Raw genomic sequence first — 25,712 nt, 5'->3', positions numbered from 1 at the left:
TAGGGGAGATCACACCCGGTTTATTAGATACCATTAAAACACAAACAATTTGAAACATGCGATACAAAATTTAACCATCTGAAGTTTGAAAAATTAAAGTTTTGAAAATGTGGGAATTATTTTTTACACTTTCTCGTGATTTCAACGCAACTAGAATTTGAATGTATTGTTTTAGAATGACTTTGATATTATTTTCGTAAAGACTGATTTTTATTAAAAATCATGTTTATAAAAAAGACTACACATAGTGCAAGAAAATTTTTTTATTGCTGTCAGAAACTTGTGTCATTTAATACCTCGGTGGAGGATCAGCCAAACATTATGATGGGGGCCATAAAGGCGGCGTACCTGGTGAAAACATCAAGTTTACCTGGTTAGCAGAACATATACACATACATACATTAATATATATATATATATATATATATATATATATATATATATATATATATATATATATATATATATATATATATATATATATATATATATATATATATATATATATATATATATATATATATATATATAAACTGCCCTGTTAAGATCGAAGCTACAGCCATTAGACATTGAAGCCAACAAATGTAGATGGGCTGGGCATACCCTGAGAAGGCTAGAGGAGAGTATCGTGACAAGACAATAAGTGGCTGCAAATAAAGAGAGCCGCTCAAACCCGAGTCCTATAGAAAAGTAAAGCTCCAGCCGTCAGATTCCCAGTGCCCAGAAAAGAAGAAAGAAAAGAAAAACAGATGGAATCTTTTATCTAACTCGTCGTCCCCCCGTCCCCCATCCTTACCACCCCCCCCCCCCCCTCCGTCCCGTCCCGCACCTTGTGCCAGGAATTCTTAGGACCACCGCAGAACAATTAAAACCAAAGCGGCCACACAACTCGTGTCTTAGGGTCACCTGGTGTAATCGAACCTTAACCTAAAAGAACTTACGTGCCAAGCTCTAGACTGTCAACCTTGCCGTTCTTGTTCCCGTCCATGGCGTTAAACGCCACGTCAAATTCCGCGCGGCTGATCAGCCCGTCCTTGCTGGTGTCCACGTACCTCCCCCAGGCCACGATGGACTGGGTAACAGACGGTATGTACGCTGTAGCAAAGTTACTCAGCTCGGTCGTGGTAAAAGCGTTGTCTTTGTTGACGTCAAACTTCTGGTTAAGTAAATACAAAAAAAACTTGTTTTAATTCATTTGATACCTTCAAAATAATAAGAAATAAATTATCCATTCCCTTATACCGAAAAATCTCTCAAAAGTTAATAGAAATCTACTTACAGAAGCTAAAATTAAATATGTTTTAACAAAAACGACACACGTATAAATGTTATCATAATTATTTCAGCTAGCCGGTAAAATATCGTTCAAAAAAAGAAAAATATTTTAAATGATCAATAAAATACTAGAAAAACGAATTACGTAGACACTCAATAGTGAAGATTACGTCATACATTAAGCGTTAATTCAACCCTATTACTAAATCCTACAACATACCTTTTCTAAATTAACCATCTCCTAATCGTAGGTAATACAAATGCTATATTAGCCACAGACATAGAATATTATGAATTTTTTAAAAGTAACATTAAAAAGCCTAAGACCTTATTTTTCATTCGAGTTTTACATTTCTAACACTGTATTGGATCAACTTAGGCGATTGGCGCTTGTGCTAAAAAAAACTTCATGTAATCAAAGATGATTTTTTACAGCAAAGCATGAAATAAACAGAGACGATTTTACAGTAAAATATGTATACCGATTTTTTTTTACAGTAAAACATCATGAAAGCACAAATGACTTTTACATTTTACATCATGTAATCATAATATTTTTACAATAAAACCACGTCAACACATGATTTTTACAGCGCTACATCGTAGACCACGTACAGTCATCACGGTCAGGATCTCGTCTTTGGAGAGTGCCCCGTCTTTGTTGGCGTCCAGCTTAGCGTGAAGAGCTGTGGCGTCACTGAGGGTATCTGCCAAGGTCAAGGTTGGCAGCAGTACAAAAACCCAGATTAGTGACATGGTGCTGGAGAAAACCACATTCAAAAGTTGAGACAACTCAAAGTTAGGTCACAATGTAAACCACATTAAAAAGTTGAGACAAGCTCAAAGTTAGGTCACAATGTAAACCACATTCAAAAGTTAAGACAAGCTCAAAGTTAGATCACAATGTAAACCACATTCAAAAGTTGAGACAAGCTTAAAGTTAGATCACAATGTAAACCACATTCAAAAGTTGAGACAAGCTCAAAGTTAGGTCACAATGTAAACCACATTCAAAAGTTGAGACCAGCTCAAAGTTTGGTCACAATGTAAACCACATTCAAAAGTTAAGACAAGCTCACAATTAGGTCACAATGTAAACCACATTCAAAAGTTGAGACAAGCTCAAAGTTAGGTCACAATGTTCAAAGTTTTGTCCCTTTATTTAAGTTATATCTATTTTTTGAAATTGTATCTTAGTTTATTCCGCAGAGCAAAAAAAAAACAGTTACATTATAATTATAATTTTTTGTCAAATAATAATAGATTGACATTTTTTTTCTGAGATATAAGATTGAAAATTTATTTATATTTTAAAATAAAAGAATATGCCCCTCTCCTGAAAAGCCATACAACCATAATGCTAGAGCAGTTACCGCTAGATTAGAAAATAATAAGTGAGTACTTCTGAACTATCTCAACAACTGAGTATTTCTAAAGTACCTCTACAACATAGTACTTCTGAACTATCTGAATTGACAATGTCTTACTCACCAGTGCAGTTGTTTCCGTGCTTTAGAAGCGTGTGGTGTTTGTTTCAGGAGCCTTCAACGTGTCGGCAACAGTTCACATGGCAAGTGGGCTTTTATTTATCTCCTCCCCCGGGCCACAGATGTGGTACATGGGCGGACAGGAAAGATAAAAGCCGTGCATTTGTCAAGGAAATGGAGCGTAAATTAAAATAGAATCTGACCTATGTTGTTACCAGCACGTATACAAACAACGACAGTGTTATGTTGTTACGAGTACGCAGCCAAAGGACGACAGTGTTATATTGTTACGAGTACGCAGCCAAAGGACGACAGTGTTATGTTGTTACGAGTACGCAGCCAAAGAACGACAGTGTTATGTTGTTACGAGTACGCAGCCTAAGGACGATAGTGTTATAAAAACACGCATAATATGTTTACGTCTGAAAAATAATTGTATTATCAATTATTTACTAAGTAGTAAACTTTCTTCTTATTAATATTATTCTTTGATGTTTTTTCCACGAGATTTTCTCCTTGGAAACTGATCTTTACAACTTCCAGTTTCAAATACTTTTTAAGAACAATCTATACATATAATTATGTATCAGTTTTTAGAAATCAATGCATTTAAAATGTATGTGTTTGTAATGTAACTTATCAGCTAATTGAAGGGAATTCAAATAAACTTTAGTTTAATAACAAAATAAAATGCTTAAATTCTTTGTCTTGGGTCTATTTATCTACAACTCACACGATGAAATTGGTGATGAAAAATATCAGGGCATTTAATTTCATCTTGTTAGAGTACGTTTGATTTAATGTTACAACATAAATCCTCTCATCTTTATTAATTACTTAATTAAGTCTAATTACTGACTGACGGACCAACTTAGCAAATTATTATTAGGATAATATCTCTGTAAGATTGATTTATGCCGCTAGTTCTGTCTTAAGTTTGAAAAAGTTAAAAGCTGTAATATTTGACACCCATTTGAGCTGGCTGAACTCAGAGTCGTCGCAATGACTCGAGTACGGGACTCAAACTCGATACTTTTGGTTAGCAGTCGAACGCTGTACCATTTGACCAAGTCGTTCCTTTGACAGAGGGGCAGGGGTGATTTGTGTAGAAATTTAACGCATCAAAATTAAACCATCAAGATTCTGTCTCACTATGTTTATCAATAAAGAGGTCGGTAGTGATTTATTAATTCTCACGAATGTTGATTATTTTAAATGGTCAATTATCTGTAATTGAAAGCTAAATAATTATTTTTAAAAAGTGTCAAGACACTGTAGAATATTCCAATTTGTTTCAATACAATTTTAAGTTACTTAATGTGTTTTAAAATACGTTTTAAAATCTTAATTTAGGCTACTTTCAGGTTTCTTTCAATGAGTTTAATCTGTTTGACTGTTTGATAATAAAACCCTTGATGCGAAAATAATTAAATTTTGATGGGGTTTACGAGACCAGATTAGAAATAAAACAAATCAAATATCTGATATAGAATATCAGGTTTTGTATTTATTTGGCCTTCCGAAACATTAGATTGGCAGATGCGCCTAGAATAGGACATGCGCAATGGCAAACAAAACGTGGTGTCTTCATTGATTGTGTAACGTGCACTTGATGAGTTGATAGTCACTGATGCGTGTTGTTTACATTATGCGTGTCGTTGACGTGGCGGTTGTTTTTAGGTGGACAAATAATGTGGTGACCTGAATAGTGGATGTAGCGGATGTTTTTCTTGTTTAGTGGATAGTAGACCGGATTAGTGGATGTAGTGGAAGGTCGTCCTGATTAGTGGATGTAGTGTACGGTTGTCCTTATAAGTGGATTAGTGGATGATCGTCCTGAATGGGTGGCTATTAGCCCTGCTTAGAGTGTACTCTAAGGGAGGTTGGAGACTGGCCTTACTGTGGTCGTTATAGACTGACAGAGACAAGTGTCACTTGAAAAATGTCATGTATCTAATAATAAGTTTTAAAAACTTACAGATACCAAAAGCTTTGAAATATCCACTAACCCGTTTTCTTAATTGTTTGTTTTTTTCTGTTTAACAAAGCAAAATAGTGTTTGAATTGTTGTCAAAATTTAAAGATTTCCGTGGCACACAGAACTGCTCGGTGTTTTTTGTGACTATTTGTAGAATGGATTTTTTAAATTTTTTGCAAAGACTGAATTTTTAGAAGAAATCTTTTCCTAATAATAAAAACACTAGACACTGGACAAAGTAATTTTTTTAATTCTCAGCAACCTTGGCAAGGTCACAGCTAGCCTCAAGCTTTCCCTATCTTCTCGATCCTTTCCAGGAGGGCAGCGTACCTGTAAAGACAAGTTGTGTTGGTGAGCAAACGAAGGTGTTAAGTGTATGTAAGGTCACGTGCCGCCTGGGCGACATGTGTGTTACATTAAAAGGACCGGACCAATCAAGTGTCAGGTGTCTAAATGTGTGAGCTGCATTTTATCAGCAGAGAATCAGCTCATTAAACAAACCAGCAGTACACATGCGTCAAGTAGATACATATTAATAATCATAGATACATACTGCATATACATATATATCTATAATACAACGCTGGTGGTAGTGTGTACGGGGCCGCCCGTCACCGCTATAGATTTTGAAACCATAAAAGTGAACATCAGCACATTTGTTCTCCCGCCTAAGACACATAATTTACAGCGTCAGTTTGCCTTGCATGTTCGCTTCAGTATTACAGTTTTCATCATTGGCTTGTGTGGACTGATGTAAATTTACAAAAGCAATACTTCTCTCTTGCTTGTAGCCTAATTTCATTCATTTAAAATTGTTTTCTTATACATAGATATAGTACAAAAAGTCTAATTACAATATTTTTTACAAAAACCTGAAAATGCAAATGTGTAGTTAAATGATGATTCAATGGGTTTTTTTTTAACGGCATGGTGGGTTGTAGGGGGTTTGGGCTTTTAAGTGGAGCTGAAATAAATTTGGGATTACAGAAATTAAAAATTATAAAAATCTTTAGCAACCGTATTGTTATGTTGATTACAATGAGACACATCAAATCAAACAATCTTCCCTTTCGAACATCTATATCTATAGCAGTCCGCCTACAGTTTGTGTTTTTAAATTAATTTATTTAATTAATCATATAAAATAGTAATAATAATTTTTTTGGTAGTTTTACACAGCTTTTTTCCGTTGCGCTTTTTTCTGTTTGCGCTTTTTTCTGTGTGCATTTTTTTCTGTTTGCGCTTTTTTCTCTTTGCGCTTTCTTTCCGTGTGCGCTTTTTTCCGTTGCGCTTTTTGTTTTGCGCTTTTTTCCGTTGCGCTTTTATCCGTTGCGCTTCTTTCCGGCCACCATATATATATATATATATATATATATATATATATATATATATATATATATATATATATATATATATATATATATATATATATATATATATATATAGGGCTGGATATAGATATAGATATGTAGATACAGATATAGATATATGAGTATGAATATTCTTAGGGAAGAGCGAGTAAGTTTCTGATTGATTGTAAGCCTGCCAATATTTAGCCATGAGCCTTTAATGCTCCAAAATACTTTAAATCCCACATAAAATATGAGGAATTGTTACCACATCGGACTTTAGCCTCTCACAAAAAAATGGGTTACAACTGGGGGAGGGGTTTCCTCACTTTATAGAGAACGTTTACCATATAGGACCAGCGACACATACAGACAAAGAACTCATGTCATTAGAGCATCTTCTCTAATTCAACGTTTAAATACAATAGGGGTCGGCGTGGTCGAGTCGGTAAAAGCTCATGGTTGCTAAACCGAAAAGTCTCGAGTTCGAACCCTCGGGCAGATGAGGCTCGTTAGCTGGGGACAGCCATTCTTCTAGGAGAGACAACTCCAAAATTAAAAAACAACTGCTGCCTTGTAGTTTGTTCTTGGTTGGACTAAGGCTATGGAAGCAAATCCAAAAAGAAAAGCAGGCTGAAATCGGAGTCAATGGCCTCAATGGCGCATAACCAGTTGACACGTAACGCTTAATTGTGTTGGAGGCGTGATCGAGTCGGCAAAAAGCTCATGGTTGATAAATTCGAACAAAGTCTCGAGTTCAAACCCACTGGCAGATAAATCTCGATCCCTTTCAACACTAACAATTAAGAACGAAGAAGAAGAAGAAGAATACAATAACTTCCGTGCCACCCAATCACTCGCGTGCAACCCAATCACCAACAAGTTACTTACGCGCCATTCTTGTTCCCAAAGATGGCCTTAAACTCCGCGTCAAACTCCGTATGGCAGATTTTGCCGTCCTTGTTGGTGTCCACGTGCTGACCCCAGACTAGTGTGGGCTGGACGATAGATGGCAAGTGAGCCTCGGCAAAGTTTTTGAGCTCGTCCATGGAGAGAGACTTGTCTGTGTTGACATCGAACGTCTGTCAGAAATGTTCAGAAATGTCAGATTTTTTCAATTTATTGAGAACAAGAACACTTTACGATAGCTATAGTATTGGACACTTGCCCTAATGGGACAATAGCCCCGAACAGACACTTGCCCGAATGTTACAATAGCCCGAACGGACACTTGCCTGAACGGCACAATAGCCCGAAATCACACTTGTTCGAATTATAACAAATAATATTAATATTTGTCCTTTGTTTTTACTAAGATATGTATTGTTTATCAACATTTCAAATTTAAATTGATTATGAACAATTATATATTAATCTATAATGTTAACATTTTTCGGTCAAACGGCCTCCGGGCAATTATCTATTCGGGCATTGGTCGCATTCGGGCAAGTGTCTATTCGGGAAATCGGCCTTCGTGCAAACTGCATTTGGGCAAGTGTCTTTCGGAGAAAATTTTATGTCAACTACAATATAGCAGAATAGTTTATATCAACTATGATGTAGGGAAAGATCAAAATCAAATTTTGAGTGAATCAAGGATGTTTACTTTCCGCACTCATTTCAACAACGTGGAAGGAAGATGGAACATGTTCTTGAATGCCACAAGGGACTATCCTAATCGTTGGTTTACAATTATAAACTGAATGGTTGGGGTGTTTGCATGACGAACTGGCCTCCAAGTAAAACACATTGAGGAGAAATCAACTGCTTAAGCAATGCAGATCAATGGGAGCAAATCTCACTAGATGACATATATATATATATATATATATATATATATATATATATATATATATATATATATATATATATATATATATATATATATATATATATATATATATACTTCTAAAATTGGAATTCTTTAGAGAAGTATTTATATAGGGAATAATTGTCTTTTCAACCAAACTGTTATTCACAAATTGATTTAAGGATGATAATTAATTTATAGATATATTAATAAGTTATGAACTTTTATAATTTAAGGGTTTTTTTTTTTTACTTTTTATATTAGGATCCAACACTTTTATAAATTTCCAAAGGATACGCTTGGCAGTTCTAAAATTCTAATTTGAGTATATAATAAAATTATCTTTTCTTTTTACATGTGTATGATGAAGTTGTCTTTCGAAACTTGGCGGGACACGGGGCAGGTAAGTTCGAGTTCACCTGTTTTTTTTTGGGACCTCAGCATATAAAGGGATTGTAATGTCACGCCCATGCGCAGCCAAAATTGGTGTTTTAGAAGGCAAACACATGTTGTCTGATGCTTTGCTGGACACGGGGCAAGCGAAGTAGAGTTCAAATGTTTTTGTGACCTCAGCATATGGAAGGATCGTGTGGTCAGCCGAAATCGGTATTTTGAAAGACCAAACCATGTCTGATGTGTGACGACTTTGTAAATGTGGGTCTGGCTTTTTGTTACGATGTGTAACAGTAGGGAGTGAGGGGAAGATATAAATCGTCAAACAAATGTGGGGTCATGTATGGATGACGGTCGAAACAGTTATCCAAAGATAACGGGTAGTCTAATAATGTGTAACAAGAATTATGCAGACTATGTCGATTTTTACAATCGCTACAATAAAACAAGTAACTGTGAGTGTAAACAAACAAGGGACAACAGATGGTTTTTACAATGATACAACACGTACAATCAATGCGGCCGCAATCTCGTCCTCTGTCAGTTCCCCGTCTTTGTTGACGTCCATGCTAGACTGAAGAGCTTTGGCGTCACTGAGAGCATCCCCCAAGGTCAAGGTTGGCAGCAGTACAAAAATCCAGATTGGTGACATGGTGCTGGAGAAAACCACATTCAAAAGTTGAAACAAGCGCAAAGTTAGGTCACAATGTTGAAAGTTGTGTCCCTTAATTTTCAGTCATATCACTTTGTCTAAAATCATATTTTTAATATACCGTCCATTTACAATTATGCTAAAATAAACATTTAAATTAAGTTTCACGTAGTATGTACATCAACGCAACACATTAATCAAAATTATTTTTTTAAAAGATCTTTGTGTCGCATGACTCTCTCAGTATTTTCTATACCACTGAAGGCAGGATGCCCGCGCACGGGAGCCGGACGTTTTCCCGAAAGACACTTGCCCGAATGCCGTTTACCCGAAGGCCGATTTCCCGAATGGACACTTGCCCGAATGCGACAAATGCCCGAATGGACACTTGCCCGAATGGGACAATTGCCCGAATGGACACTTGCCCGAATGCGACAAATGCCCGAAAAATGTTAACATTATATATTACTAAATAATCATTAATAATCAATTTAAATTTAAAATGTTGGTAAACAAAACACATCTACGCAAAAAGAAAGTGAAAAAAATAATATTATATATTACCACGCAGACATTTTAAATTAATTAGTATTTGATATTTAAAAAGTGTAGAAACTTACTTTCTCTTCCATATATAAAATTAGACAAAATACAATTTTCATTCATCTCCGGATTTTAAAATGAGTTTCGCTTTCTTTATTAATTAATAGGTTCTACGCATTGTCTTAACAAGGTGCAATAAATGGAGATCAAACATATTTGACTACGTTTAGTTTTTAAACCTAGACCTCACCTCATTCTTTTGTTAAATTATCACCACACAAGTTAAGCATAACAAGATAAACAAACAAACAAACAAACGCGTCTCTGTTCGATGTTGCGAGACGCCGCGCCGCCTACGCCGTGTCATAAAAGCTATATAACCACCGCAACACGTCGGCTAAACAAGGTGTTCAAAACTTACATCAAAAGAATGTAAAGACACCGCCGCCAACATCCCCTTATATTTATTAAAGAATAAAGTTTTTCTTACTGCACTTTCTCAGTTTTGAAAAAAAAATAAAAGCAAAATTAAATAAACCGGGAGTGATCTCCCCTAAACTTTCTCGAATATTCTTATATAAAATAACAGGGGATGGGAACTCGGGCTATAGACTTCTAGACATGATTTTTAATCCATTTTAAATACTTAAAGTTTTAAAAATAGAATAAAATCTCGTAGACAAATTAATTGCACACCAAGTGAACGCGAATAAAAAAGCGCATAATAGTGCGCAATATTATTAGTACTTTAAAAATTTACATTAGTTTTTTGAGAAATCGGAAGTAGCGTAAATTACTACTTCCGGTCAACGGAAATTACTCAAAATTTAACAGAAGGAAGAGAATTAGATCTTTTACTTACACGTGAAATTTAATTTATCTATCTGAAATAGTACTCAAGTTATAGGCTTTTGAAAAATTCAAAGTAGAAAAAGTACCACTTCCGGTTGTCGGAAATCGCTCAAAAGTTGATACGGATCTACGATTTTGATAAAATACTTATATATGAAATTTCATCAACCTAGCTGTAACGGTACTCAAGTTATCGTGTTTACACACGGACAGACAGACAGACAGACAGACACACACACACACAGACATACGGACAAGATTGCAAAATTATGTTTTTCCGTATCAGTGAGGTGTAAAACGTCGAGATTTGTAAAAATCTCGATTTTTTTTTTTTGCACGATTACAATACTTTCTCTATACTACGTATATACGAGAAAGTAAAAACCAAACAACTTTGTTTTATGCTTAGAATTGTGTTTATAATCAAAATTTCAAACATAAATTGATTAATAAATGTTTGTTTGGAAATATTATTTATTATCTAATATTAACATTTTTCGGGCAAACGGCCTTCGGGCAAGTGGCATTCGGGCATTTGTCGCATTCGGGCAAGTGTCCATTCGGGCATTTGTCCCATTCGGGCAAGTGTCCATTCGGGCATTTGTCGCATTCGGGCAAGTGTCCATTCGGGCATTTGTCCCATTCGGGCAAGTGTCCATTCGGGCGTTTGTCGCATTCGGGCAAGTGTCCATTCGGGCATTTGTCGCATTCGGGCAAATGTCCATTCGGGAATTCGGCCTTCGGGCAAACGGCATTCGGGCAAGTGTCTTTCGGGAATTTGTCGTAGACCCCCCACGCACACATGAGCAAAATGTGGCCTACGGGTCTGCATCTACCAGGAAACGAAGAAAGGAGTTGATCTGTTCAACACATGCAATTAGAACAGACGAAAACTAACTTTTTGAAAGCCCTGTGTGAGGCTGAAAAAAGAAAATAAACTGGGAGTGATCTCGATGAAAAAATAACTGCGCACCAAGTGAATGGTAAACAATATGTGTATAATAGTGCGGAATATTGTTAGTACTTTCTAAATTCATTTTTGTTTTTTGAGAAATCGAAAATAGCGTCAACTACTACTTTCCGTCAACGGAAATTAGTCAAAATTTGACAGATGGCAGACAATTAAATCTTTTACTTATATGTGAAATTTCGTTGATCTATCTCAAACAGTACTCAAGTTATAGGCTTTTAAAAACAGAAGAAGAATGAGTTTCAATTCCAGTTACAGAAAATCGCGGAAAAGTTGACACAGAAATACAAATTTAATATAAAACGTGAAATAATAATACTCAGGTTGTTGTGTTCGCAAAAGCACATTCACACTTAAACGCACACAGACAGAATAGCCCAGTTGTTCCGACTCGATTACACGTAAAACGCCGAAATTTTGATAAATCTGGATTTAGAATTTTCGCTCGATTAAAATAAGTCCAATATACTCATTATATGATGAAGTACTGAAAACTGTCAAAATTTCACGTGATTTTTGTGCCCGATTACAATATTTCCTCTATACTCTGTATACGAAAAAGTAAAAAGGATAACTATACACACATTTGATTCATGTAACACAGTTTGAAAACATCTCTCCATACCTTTCTATATAGGGCTACTGTTGTAAACTTTTTAGGGTTATAGTGCTGTTTGTTTTGATCCTATGAAGAGCGCACAGTTATAATACGTATCACTTTATATTATGAGTGTATGTGTGATTATTCCACCTGTCAAACAACGCTAGCCTGGCGTAATTTGCTCACTTGTCGTGTTTTATTAGCGAGGGCAATCAAAAACTCATCATTTATTTTAGCGAGAGCACGTGTTAAGTGCAGAGTGGAAAAAACTTCTGGTTTCGACATAAAAATTCATATAGGTCGTAAACAACAAACACATAATTGACAGAAATATTTAACGATCGTCGTTAACAGAAAATTGGTGACCTCCTGTTCAGCCCATGAATCCGTCACTGTCAATTAATTATGGCTTTATCATTCTTTCTCTATAGTTATGAGATAAAGCTAGTCGTCCCATTGAAGCACCTAGCTGGCGTCTAGGCTAGGTTTTAATTCATATTAATGCAATACATAAAAACAATGTCACCAACCGACCTGTCACTGCAAATAACTAGGCCTAACATTCAAAACAGGTTGAGTTTGACCTAAGGTAGTGATTTCGAACGATGCGAATAGCCGGATCAGTTGGTCTATACATGTAGGCTATTATGTTTTGTTTAATTGTTAAATATAATAGCTTGTCGTTTAAACATAAAAACGGTCAATTAATTTACATAAAACAGAAGTCTGTCGGAAAATTAAATTAACTATGTGAGAGAAAATTTGAAGACCTATAAAAATCATGGGCCCTCCCAGCCCCTCCTCTTCCCCCCTCCCTGTTCATCCGCCACTGCTGCCCTTGATTCTTTAAAAAAAATCAGTCTTTAAGAATATAATAACAAAGTCATTTCTAATATTATTTAAAATGATCTGAAATAGAAAGCCAATTAATTTAGCACAAATTTAGTATAATTATCTCTACATAGTATCCAGGCACTGTAGAATCCAGGCACCCCAATTTGTTTCAGTACAAGTTTTATTTAACTAATGAGTTTAAGATAGTTTTAATATCTTAATTTAGGCTACTTTCGTGTTATTTCAATGAGTCTAGTCTGTTTGACTGTTTGATAATAAAACCTTTAATACTACTATAATTAGTATTTTGGTAGGGTGTACGAGAGACTATCCAAATATATCAATTCAGATATCTTATATATATATATATATATATATATATATATATATATATATATATATATATATATATATATATATATATATATATATATATATATATATATATAATGTATACAGTTGTCCATTCCGCAAATCATATCCGCCTGAACTTGTGCATGCGCAATGACGAACAAAACGTGGTGTGTTTATTGATTGGTGTCACGTGCACATTATGAGTAGAATGTCACTGATGCTTTTGTTTACTTTAAACACACACGTGACGTTGAAGTGGCGGTTGTTTTTTAACCCTTAAATGCATACCGCTACAGACCTGCAACATACCTTCCAATAAAATATTAGCCTAAACATGTTTGATTCTGTGCATCGCGTTGTTTGGCAGCTACAATGTTAACCTACAGCTTGCGCATGTCTAAGTGACCTAGATTTGTTTTACCGCCAAGCCGATCTCTAATTTGTGCATGATCACAAGGTTTTTTATCTCAGCCTGTTTGGTTGGCGTTTCAAAGTTCATCAAAGTCAAATAAACTGGTTCCGGAATTTTAAAAAATATTTTCTGACTACCTAAGGTATGTATTACATATTGTATGTGTTGTTTTCAAAATCAATTCATAATTTATTTATAAATCTTCACAAAACGTTGGTTGCAGTACTGCAACGTTATGCATGTTGACCTACTTTTGCACTATTTATTTTTTACTTTATACATCAGCATTGGTGATTATATAGTACATTGTTTTTCTTCTATTTTCAGAATAATCATTAAGAAATCAAAGTTGAATCAAGGTGAAGAATAATATTAAGTAGATGCTCTTGGTGATCCAAATTATCTCCCTGGATCTCCAGGACCAGTGTGGACCCTGGATATCCAGGACCTGTGAGGACCCTGGATATCCTGGACCAGACTGGACTCTGGGTATCCTGGACCAATGTGGACTCTGAATCTCTTGGACCAGTGTGGACCCTAGATATCCTGGACCAGTGTGGACCCTAAATATCCTGGACCAGTGTGGACCCTAAATATCCTGGACCAGTGTGGACCCTAAATATCCTGGACCAGTGTGAACCCTGGTTCTCCAGGACTAGTGTGGACCCTAGATCTCCAGGACCAGTGTGGACCCTGGATCTCCTGGACCAGTGTGGACCCTGAATATCCTTGACCAATGTGGACTCTGAATCTCTTGGACCAGTGTGGACCCTAGATATCCAGGACCTATGTGGACCCTAGATATCCTTGACCAATGTGGACCCTAGATATCCTGGACCAGTGTGGACCCTAGATATCCTGGACCAGTGTGGACCCTAGATATCCAGGACCTATGTGGACCCTGGATATTATGGACCATTGTGGACCCTGGGTATCCTGGACCAGTGTGGACCCTAGATATCCTGGACCAGTACGGACCCTAGATATCCTGGACCAGTACGGACCCTAGATATCCTTGACCAGTGAGGACCCTGGACCAGTGTGGACGCTGGATCTACAAGACCAGTGTGGACCCTAGATATCCTTAACCGGTGGGGACCCTGGATCAGTGTGGACCCTGGATCTCCTGGACCAGTGTGGACACTAAATAGGCCTATCGTGGAATAGTGCAATGACAGGTGCAAATTCACATCAAGCTCAAACAGTTTGCCACAAGTGCAACATATATCTTTTTTGTAACAAGATCAACAACTGTCTTAAAAAGTATCACCTTACTACATAATGTTGCAGACATGCAACAATGCGGATTTTAATTAAAGAACATGTTTAAACTAAAAATATTTTTTTACTTGACTATACTCTTCATATATCCATCAAAAAAATATAAAAATATTTTTTTTCAATCATTATTAAAAAGTCATGCATTTAAGGGTTAAGTGGACAGCTAATATGGTGACCTGATTAGTGGATGGTAGTCCTGGTTCAATTAATGGATGTCTGTCATGATTAGTGGATTTAGTGGATGGTAGTTTTTATTAGTGGATGTTAATCCTAATTAAAGGATTGTAGTCCTGATTAGTGGATGTAGTGGATGTTAGTCCTGGATTGAGAATTTAAAGTCCTAGTTAGTGTATGCAAGTCATTTGAGGTTGGAGTTCAAAGACTGACACTTGTTCGGGTTGTTATAGACTGACAGAGACAAGTATCATAGTCAGTAGAAAAATGTTTATGTACCTATTACTTGAGAGATTGCATTACTATCTTATAACATACATATAACTACAGCTTTTAAATATCCTCTAACCCGTATTCCAAATTGTTTTTTCTCTTTAACAAAGCTAAATTGTGTTTATATAGGTGTCAAACTTTTATGATTTCCATGGCAACCAGACAAAATGTGAGAATTTTTTGTAAAATGGATTTTGAAAAATGTTAGTGAACAATGAACAATTAAAAAAAATTCATAAAAAACGTTTTAATAACAAGCTTTTATGTAACAATGCACTAAAAAGTAGAAAATAAATTATAGACTACTATTTAAATAACTAAAAAGAAAAGCGTGGGTCACTTTAGTATCTATTGGATACCTTTACTAATGTTAAGGAAGACACCCACGCTTTTCTTTATAGTTATTTAAATAGTAGTCTATAATTTATTTTCTACTTTTTAGTGCATTGTTACATAAAAGCTTGTTATTAAAACGTTTTTTATGAATTTTTTTTTCAGTACTTTACATGTTTTATTTACAATAGAGTTACATGACTAAAAACCATTGCGCGCCTACTGAACATCACGTTCAGTAGGCGCGCAATGGTTTTTGAACGCAGCCATTGAAGCTATTGAAGGTGATGACGCGTGTGGTGTGGTTGGCTAGACATGCCTACTAATTCGGTCCAAATTTTTATTAATTCATAAAAAATTAATTAGGCATCCAATTAAGTCAAATTTAGTTTCAGATTGCATTGTCTTCATGTCTTGACCCACGTGCCAACTGTGAATCGTATCGGTCAAGTAGAACTGTCCGAATTTTCACTCCTGCGTTTCCGTCTAGACTGACGACTGACGACTGACGAGGAAGTGAGTTAAATAAAAGCTTGTAAAAAAAATTCATAAAAAACGTTTTAATAACAAGCTTTTATGTAATGATGCACTAAAAAGTAGAAAATAAATTATAGACTACTATTTAAATAACTATAAAGAAAAGCGTGGGTCACTTTAGTATCTATTGGATACCTTTACTAATGTTAAGGAAGACACCCACGCTTTTCTTTATAGTTATTTAAATAGTAGTCTATAATTTATTTTCTACTTTTTAGTGCATCATTACATAAAAGCTTGTTATTAAAACGTTTTTTATGAATTTTTTTTTCAGTACTTTACATGTTTTATCTACAATAGAGTTACATGACTAAAAACCATTGCGCGCCTACTGAATATCACGTTCAGTAGGCGCGCAATGGTTTTTGAACGCAGCCATTACGTGGTCGTGATGGCGCAGCTATTGATGACGCGTGTGGTGTGGTTGGCTAGACATGCCTACTAATTCGGTCCAAATTTTAATTAATTCATAAAAAATCAATTAGGCATCCAATTAAGTCAAATTTAGTTTCAGATTGCATTGTCTTCATGTCTTGACCCACGTGCCAACTGTGAATCGTGTCGGTCAAGTAGAACTGTCCGAAATTTCACTCCTGCGTTTCCGTCTAGACAGACAGACTGTCGACTGACGAGGAAGTGAGTTAAATAAAAGCTTGTAAAAAAAATTAATAAAAAACGTTTTAATAACAAGCTTTTATGTAATGATGCACTAAAAAGTAGAAAATAAATTATAGACTACTATTTAAATAACTATAAAGAAAAGCGTGGGTCACTTTAGTATCTATTGGATACCTTTACTAATGTTAAGGAAGACACCCACGCTTTTCTTTATAGTTATTTAAATAGTAGTCTATAATTTATTTTCTACTTTTTAGTGCATCATTACATAAAAGCTTGTTATTAAAACGTTTTTTATTAATTTTTTTTCAGTACTTTACATGTTTTATCTACAATAGAGTTACATGACTAAAAACCATTGCGCGCCTACTGAATATCACGTTCAGTAGGCGCGCAATGGTTTTTTAACGCAGCCATTACGTGGTCGTGATGGCGCAGCTATTGATGACGCGTGTGGTGTGGTTGGCTAGACATGCCTACTAATTCGGTCCAAATTTTAATTAGTTCATAAAAAATCAATTAGGCATCCAATTAAGTCAAATTTAGTTTCAGATTGCATTGTCTTCATGTCTTGACCCACGTGCCAACTGTGAATCGTGTCGGTCAAGTAGAACTGTCCGAATTTTCACTCCTGCGTTTCCGTCTAGACAGACTGACGACTGACGACAGACTGACGAGGAAGTGAGTTAAATAAAAGCTTGTAAAAAGAGAACTGTTCTTAAAATACAAAGACTGGAAACTGGACAAAGTAAAATGTCTTTATTGTAAGCAACCCCAGCAAGGTCACAGCGAGCCTCAGGATTACCACAGCAACACGATCGGTGCCATGAGGGCAGCGTACCTGTAAAGACAAGTTGTATTGGTGAGCATACGAAGTGGTTAAGGGTATGTGAGGTCACTTGCCGCCTGGGCGACAGGTGTGTTACAATACGACAGGTGTGTTACAATAAAAGTGTTAGGTGTCTATAAATTTATATATATATACATATATATATATATATATATATATATATATATATATATATATATATATATATATCTTCTGATCGATTTTAAGCCTGCTAATGTTTAGACATGAGCCTATAATGCTCCAAACTACTTTAAAACCCACATAAAATATGTGGATTGGTTACCACTTCGGACTTTAGTCTCTCATAAAAATAGGCTTCCACTGGGGGTGGTTTCCTCACTTTATAGAGAACGTTAATCACCGAGGACTACAGCAGCGACTCATATAGCCAAAGATCGCGGCACAGCTCATGTCATTAGAGCCTCTTTTTAAATTTAACATTAAAATACAATCACTAACATACCATTCAATCACCTCCACGTCACCCAATCACTTACGCGCCAAATTCAAGATAGTCAACATTCCCATTCTTGTTCCCATCTAGAGCACTAAAGGCCGCGTCAAACTCCGTGCGGCTGATGAGTCCGTCCTTGTTGGTGTCCACGTACCTACCCCAGGCTAGTGTGGGCTGGACGATAGTTGGTACGTTAGCCACGGCAAAGTTGTTGAGCTCGGTCTTGGAGAGTGCGTTGTCTTTGTTGGCATCGAACGTCTGTCAGAAATGATCAGAAATGTCAGATTTTTTTTCATGATAATTTACTTTATTGAGAACAAGAACACTATGCGGCACCAGAAAAAGAAGAGAATAGTTCAAAATCAAACATGGGGTTAAGCATTAATGCTTGCTTTCACCATTCACTCCATTGCAGCAAGAACTGAGCAGACTATAGTAGCACTTGCAACTAGAATTGTGCGTTTTTAATGCCTTAAACTACACTGAATGGATATTGTTTTACAAAAACTTCCTTTTTGTTGATTTGATTCAATATTGTGCGTTTTTAATGCCTTAAACTACGCTTAAAGGACATTATTTTATAAAAACGTCCTTTTTAGCGCAATTTCCATTCTGGAGTATTGCGTTTATTAAGTCGTCTTTTCTGGGAATGGATGGATGGATGGATGGATGGATGTGTGTCCGCAGCTTTAAGTCGTATCTCCTCCTCAACGAAGCAATATTGAGGACTAGTTTCAAAGCAATTATGTTAAGCAAGCTACGAGGATGAACATAGGCTATAAAAAATTCCGGGTTTCTTTCATGGATTTCCCGGAAAAGCCAAAAAACCTCTAAAAAATGCAGTTTTTGGCCTATATCTCGGCAACCAGACCACTTAGCGACTTGAAACATGTACCAAAAAACAAATTTTCAATTAATTAAAATTTGGACCGAATTAGTAGGCATTTTATGCAACCACACCACACGCGTCATCACGTTCAATAGCTGCGCCATTACGTTCAATGGCTGCGACTTCACGTTTGGTAGCTGGGCGCGCAATGGTTTTTAGTCATGTTACTCTATTGTAAATAAAACATGTAAAATATTGAAAACAAAATTAATAAAAAACTTTTTAATAACTAACCAATGGTTTTACTAACCCTGCTCTTGATTTACGCTACGACATAGCTATTTTTAGATAACACAAGGAAATTGCGCTAAAATTGTCACTAGACTTTTTTCAATTACTTGTTGTTGATTTGAATCAATATTTTGAGATTCAGGCTTACATGTAAATAACAATGAGACAACAGACGATTATTACGGAGATAAAAAGTAAAACACATACAGAGACAGTGGTCAAGATCTCGTCTTTGGATAGTGCCCCGTCTTTGTTGACGTCCAGCTTAGCATGAAGAGCTGTGGCGTCACTAAGAGCATCCCCCAAGGTCAAGGTTGGCAGCAGTACAAAAACCCAGATTGGTGACATTGTGCTGGAGAAAACCACAATCAAAAGTTGAGACAAGCTCAAAGTTAGGTCACAATGTAAACCACATTCAAAAGTTGAGACAAGCTCAAAGTTAGGTCACAATGTAAACCACATTCAAAAGGTGAGACAAGCTCAAAGTTAGGTCACAATGTAAACCACATTCAAAAGTTGAGACAAGCTCAAAGTTAGGTCACAATGTAAACCACATTCAAAAGTTGAGACAAGCTCAAAGTTAGGTCACAATGTAAACCACATTCAAAAGTTGAGACAAGCTCAAAGTTAGGTCACAGTGTAAACCACATTCAAAAGTTGAGACAAGCTCAAAGTTAGGTCACAATGTAAACCACATTCAAAAGTTGAGACAAGCTCAAAGTTAGGTCACAATGTAAACCACATTCAAAAGTTGAGACAAGCTCAAAGTTAGGTCACAATGTAAACCGCATTTAAAAGTTGAGACATGCTCAAAGTTAGGTCGCAATGTAAACCACATTCAAAAGTTGAGACAAGCTCAAAGTTAGGTCGCAATGTAAACCACATTCAAAAGTTGAGACAAGCTCAAAGTTAGGTCACAATGTAAACCACATTCAAAAGTTGAGACAAGCTCAAAGTTAGGTCACAATGTAAACCACATTCAAAAGTTGAGACAAGCTCAAAGTTAGGTCACAATGTAAACCACATTCAAAAGTTGAGACAAGCTCAAAGTTAGGTCACAATGTAAACCACATTCAAAAGTTGAGACAAGCTCAAAGTTAGGTCACAGTGTAAACCACATTCAAAAGTTGAGACAAGCTCAAAGTTAGGTCACAAGGTTGACAGTTGCGTCCCTTAATTTTCAGTCATATCACTTTGTCTAAAATCATATTTTTAACACACCGTGCATTTACAATGAAGCAGAAGTTCACATTTAAATTATGTTTCACGTAGTATGTTCATGAAAGCAGCACATTTTTAAAAATTGTTTTTAAAAAAGTTTAAAATTTATTATTTTACGATAACCAAAAGCTTCTTTCTTCTAGGTTAGCCATACCACCACATGTATATGGATGTTATCTCCCTAACCCTAACGTTCAAGTTTGAAATTGACCTACTGTGCTATACGATTGAGTACGTACATTTAAGAGATCACAATAGGCTATTCTTACTCACCTACGAATACGTTGATCTACTGGCAACTAGAGTGAAGTTGTGCTGGAACCTTCCAACATTTATACAGTTTTTGACCCGCAGGTGTCTTTGATCTGTAGTGATCTTTCATCTCCCTGGAAATATTGACAGCTGCTTCCCAAAGGCGGATGCGTTGTCGAAACTGCGGGTGAAATGTATCACCACTCACTGGGACGCTTCTACAATGTGCCTGAAAGAAACCCTGAATATTGATACATAATTTGTAAATACTATCACGTTTTTGTTGTTTGTATAATTAAAGCCAACTTGTTTCTTGATTTTACAATTTGATTCAAATTATTGCAAATTATTTCTAACGTTGTGTAAAATTTTAAAGCATGTTTCTTCACTTTTTTTAAGCTTTTATTTGGTTTGCAACGTCTGTTTGATTATTTGTTTGTTTGTTTATGGGTTTGTGACAAATCTTGTAACTCAATTTTCTAACCTTTTTCAAATGCAGCGATCTCGTTCAAACTTTCCAGATAAGTTCTACTTCTATGAAAATACAAGTCTATTTTTTTTATTTAATTAGATGTTTAATTGGTAATTAAAAATTAATTAAGCGGGTTCGCAGCATGGGTAGGGTCGGATTCATAAATTATGAATTACTGAAAAGTAGAGAACAAAATTTAATATTTAAAAAAAATTTCTAATAACAAGCTTTATAATATAATAAAACTAATTTGCACTCCTTGACAAAAGCTTTTCTTGCTAAAATATGTAAAAGAGCGACAAAAACGTTTATGAAAGAAAGCAAAGAAAGTTACAGAATTGATTGAAACATTGCTATCTGTTTAATTACAGTACCACATCAAACCTCATCCCCCCCCCCCCCCACCATCCCGGGGACGCCTCATGTAGACTCCAAAGATCACGAGCTAAGATATGCTTGTTGCGTCATATCGCAGCTCAACGTTCTAAAACGTAGCGCATGATGGCCGTAAACTTGTACCTGAAACATCAAAGTATCGACTCATTACGGTTAGCTTCTAATTGACTGGCGGTGCTGAATTTTTTTACAAAAATGTAATACCGCAGCTTTGAATTTAATTTCTACCAGCATTACAAAATTTGATCATGTATAGATAGGACCGTGCGAGAATAATTGTCCAAATATTAGCGTGCCCGTCCCAGTGCGTTGGCGCGGGTTTTAAAAAAAGTCCCTGGATAGCCCGGGGCAAATCGCACCCTGCCGGGGCGCGGTCGGACGGGCCTGATTTTTTTTCGACAGAACCTTCCCAAGAGTATTCTCAACAATTTCCTAAAGTTTCATGGCGATCGGATGAAATGTAGAGTAATACATAAAGGAAAAATAAAATCTGACGAAATCTATTAGGAGGGTTTCATCATTGCTATACCAATCCTGTATTATTTAACGCGTGCCTTTGTTTTCTAAAACTGAGTTATTAACAATAAATACAATGCCTGCGCTTGGATTATATTTATTGGGGCATGTGTTTCCTACACTTTCGCCCAATTAAAAGCCCGGGACATCAAATCGCACCCTGCCTGGGCGCCGGCGAACGCGCCTGATTCAATTAGTGAATTAATATAACGCCCCATCTCATCCACAGTCTATCTGTTTAAAACTAACATATGCACCATCGCGCTCACAATCCTGCCGGGGGTCGACCGTGTGAAATTAAATTCCCCCCTACCCCCAGAAACCTTCTCGGGAGTGTTCTCATAAACTCCCCAAAGTTTTATGGCACACAGATAAACGGTGTCGAACCGCATCTGACTTTCATTTTGTTTAAATTTACCATATATAGAGAAGAATCATCGCACCATGCTGGGACACTCCCCCCCCCCCCCCCGCGAATTTTGAAAAAATATTTTTCGCAGAAACCTCTCCATGATTATTCTCAATAACTTTCCAAAGTTTCATGGCGATCGGATGAAAGGTGTAGTAATGCATAAAACACAGACAGAGAAAAACACACAAACAAACACTTAAATACATACATACATATATATATATATATATATATATATATATATATATATATATATATATATATATATATATATATATATATATATATATGGATGGATGTGTTCAGACTCATTCAAATTTTTCAATTGGTTTATTGGTTTCGTAATATTTTAGTTGCTGTTTCACGACACTTTTAAATATTTCAACAAGTCTAGTTCGCTCGTCAGTTTGATAACAAAACTTTTGAAACATACAAAGATAACATTTTCTGGAGACAAAACGCTTGAAAATACCGCACATAAATTTCTGATATTTAGAAAAGTATTGTATATAAAATGTAACGTTTAGTTTTTTTGCCTAGAATAGTTTGGAGTGCAATTTCGTTATTAGCTTAAAGAAAAATCTATCAGATTAACATCAGAAAATAAAATGTTAAAACACCCCCATATGTGCTAATGTTGGCGGTGTACCGATGTACATCAAACGTAAGGGTAATTATATTTTAGTTGTACATAATTACAATGAATAATTTGTAGTTATAACTACCCACGTGTAGTTTTATCTTGTCAAAGATCACTCTAGCCTTGGTCTTGCGCAATTACAAGACGGCGTTTTTATTAATTAGTGGCGCGTGCAGATCGCCACACACATGTGGCACTGACATGTCTGGTGTCTGGTATTGAGAATTTAAAGTCCTAGTTAGTGTGTGCATGTCATTGGGGGTTGGAGTTCAAAGACTGACACATGTTCGGGTTGTAATAGACTAACCGAAACAAGTATTATAGTCAGTAGAAAAATGTTTATGTACCTATTACTTGAGAGATTGCATTACTATTTTATAACATGCATATTACTACAGCTTTAAAATATCCTCTAACCCGTATTCCAAATTGTTTTTCTCTTTAACAAAACTAAATGGTGTTTATATAAGTGTCCATATTTCATGATTTCCATGGCAACCAGAACTGCTTAATGATAAAGTGTATTTTTTGTAGAATGGATTTTGAAAACTGTTAGTGAACAATAAATTATTTAAAATAACTATTTTTAAAATACAAAGACTGGAAACAGGACAAGGCAATATTTCTTTATTGTAAGCAACCCCAGCAAGGTCACAGCGAGCCTCAGGATTACCACAGCAACACGATCGGTGCCATGAGGGCAGCGTACCTGTAAAGACAAGTTGTATTGGTGAGCATACGAAGTGGTTAAGTGTATGTAACATATGACAATATAATTTTATTTATTTTTACAATTTAATCAGATATTTAATTAGTCATTAAAACATAATTAATCTGTTTCAATGCATTGGTAGTTTCGAATTCATAAATTATAAATTATTAAAAAGTAGAAAACAAAACAAATTTTTAAAACAAATTCTAATAGCAAGCTTTTAAATATGATAATACAACTACTTTGCTTTCCTTAAAAAAAGATTTTGTTGCTAAAATATGTAAATTATCTCAAGAACGACCAAAGCTTTTATGAAAGAAAGCAAAGAAAGATACTTAGTTATTTCAGACATTGCTATTTGTTTAATTACAGTGCCACATCAAACCTCACCCCCCCCCCACCACCATCACGGGGACGCCTCAGGTACAACTCCAACGATCGCGAGCTAAGACTAGCTCTTATGGAGTCATATCGCAGCTCTTGTTGAGTCATATCGCAGCTCCACGTTCTAAAACGTAGCGCATCATGGCCGTAAACTTGTCCAGTAAACAATCACCAAAGTATCGACTCATTCATTTTAGCAACTAATTGGCTGGTGCTGCTGAATTATTTGACAAATGTAATTAATGCTGCAGCTTTGATGTTAATTTCTACCTGCATTAGAAAAGTTTGATCTTCTAATTCTAAAGTTAGGACAGTGCGAGAATAATTATCCGAATTGGGACGTGTTATGACTCTTTCAAATATTTCATTTGTTTCAAAAGATCTCATTTGTTGTTTCAACACACTTTTAATATCTCTGTTGATATTTCAAGACAGCTTAAATATCGCTGCTGTTGTTTCAAGACACTTTCAAATGTCTCAATTTTATTGTTTCAAGACAGTATCAAATATTTCAGTTTTTGTTTCAAGACACCTTAAATATCTCTGTTGATGTTTCAAGATAGTTTATATATCTCTGTTATTAATTCAAGAAATTTTTCAAATATCCTAGTTGTTGCTTCAAGACAGTTTCAGATATTTCAACAAGTCTAGACCGTTCAGTTCAGTTTGATAACGAAAATTTTGAAACATACAAAGTTGAGAAAAATTTGGAGCACAATTTCCTTGTTAGAAAAATCCAACAGATTAACATCAGAAAATAACATGTTAAAACACCCCCATATGAACAAATGTTAGCGTAATGGTAATTATGTTTTAGTTGTACATAATCAGGACGGTGGTTTTATTAATTAGTGGCGCGTGCATGTCGCCACGCTCAGGTGACACTGACATGTCTGGTGTCTGGTACATTGGTTACACCTGTGTCTTGGTGGTGAGACATTTGGGTCTGCTACAGGTGACACTGACATGTCTGGTGTCTGGTACATTGGTTACACCTGTGTCTTGGTGGTGAGACATGTGTCTGCTACAGGTGACACTGACATGTCTGGTGTCTGGTACATTGGTTACACCTGTGTCTTGGTGGTGAGACATGTGTCTGCTACAGGTGATCGGTCAGGCGTGTCTGTTGTCTGGTACATCGGTTACACCTGTGTCTTGGTGGTGAGACATTTGGGTCTGCTACAGGTGACACTGACATGTCTGGTGTCTGGTACATCGGTTACACCTGTGTCTTGGTGGTGAGACATTTGGGTCTGCTACAGGTGAGCAGTCAGGCGTGTCTGGCCCGATTAGCTCCAGTTTTCCGAAATAATTAAAAAAGAAGATGGCGATGGATAGGGCGCGTCCTAAAAATAAATCCAGAAGACATCGCATCAATGGCGCTTAACTGGACGCCTCAAGGAAATAGAAAGCAGGGAAGGCTGAGGGAGAAGTGTAGGCGCACGGTGGGGAAGCAGCTGGCAGAAGCAAGACTGTCATGGGGGACTGCCAGGAAGCAGCTGACAGAGGCAGGACTGTCATGGGGGACTGCCAGGAAGCAGCTGACAGAGGCAGGAC

General features: G+C 36.2%; 3 protein-coding genes across 4 annotated transcripts; all 3 read right to left on the bottom strand.

Moving 5' to 3' along the window:
• Positions 1 to 267: 267 nt before the first annotated feature.
• On the bottom strand, positions 268 to 2,842 carry LOC131946045 (uncharacterized). The gene is made up of 4 exons (XM_059306679.1): positions 2,767 to 2,842; positions 1,891 to 2,035; positions 942 to 1,156; positions 268 to 348 (listed from the first exon to the last, which is right to left on the bottom strand). The coding sequence occupies exons 2-4, from the start codon at positions 2,029 to 2,031 to the stop codon at positions 309 to 311; spliced, it is 396 nt and encodes a 131-aa protein (XP_059162662.1). The 5' UTR covers positions 2,032 to 2,035; positions 2,767 to 2,842; the 3' UTR covers positions 268 to 308.
• A 2,132-nt stretch (positions 2,843 to 4,974) lies between these two features.
• LOC131946110 (uncharacterized) lies at positions 4,975 to 12,052 on the bottom strand. Of its 2 annotated transcripts, none has more exons than XM_059306752.1 (4): positions 11,935 to 12,052; positions 8,804 to 8,948; positions 6,981 to 7,171; positions 4,975 to 5,070 (listed from the first exon to the last, which is right to left on the bottom strand). In XM_059306752.1, the coding sequence occupies exons 2-4, from the start codon at positions 8,942 to 8,944 to the stop codon at positions 5,025 to 5,027; spliced, it is 378 nt and encodes a 125-aa protein (XP_059162735.1). In that variant the 5' UTR covers positions 8,945 to 8,948; positions 11,935 to 12,052; the 3' UTR covers positions 4,975 to 5,024. The 2 variants fall into 2 exon arrangements, with proteins under 2 accessions (XP_059162735.1, XP_059162734.1); XM_059306751.1 differs by having other exon boundaries at positions 11,894 to 11,938.
• A 5,425-nt stretch (positions 12,053 to 17,477) lies between these two features.
• Positions 17,478 to 20,699, bottom strand: LOC131946047 (uncharacterized). Its single transcript, XM_059306681.1, has 4 exons — positions 20,645 to 20,699; positions 19,358 to 19,502; positions 18,074 to 18,288; positions 17,478 to 17,567 (listed from the first exon to the last, which is right to left on the bottom strand). The coding sequence occupies exons 2-4, from the start codon at positions 19,496 to 19,498 to the stop codon at positions 17,528 to 17,530; spliced, it is 396 nt and encodes a 131-aa protein (XP_059162664.1). The 5' UTR covers positions 19,499 to 19,502; positions 20,645 to 20,699; the 3' UTR covers positions 17,478 to 17,527.
• Between the last annotated feature and the right edge of the window lie 5,013 nt (positions 20,700 to 25,712).

This window comes from Physella acuta, unplaced genomic scaffold, assembly GCF_028476545.2.
Source record: "Physella acuta isolate Inbredline_101_S28 unplaced genomic scaffold, ASM2847654v3 ptg000544l, whole genome shotgun sequence".
In the NCBI taxonomy this organism is placed as follows: Eukaryota; Metazoa; Mollusca; class Gastropoda; family Physidae; genus Physella; species Physella acuta.
The sequence above is the reverse complement of the archived record's forward strand: the minus strand, read 5'-3'. Positions and strand labels throughout refer to the sequence as shown.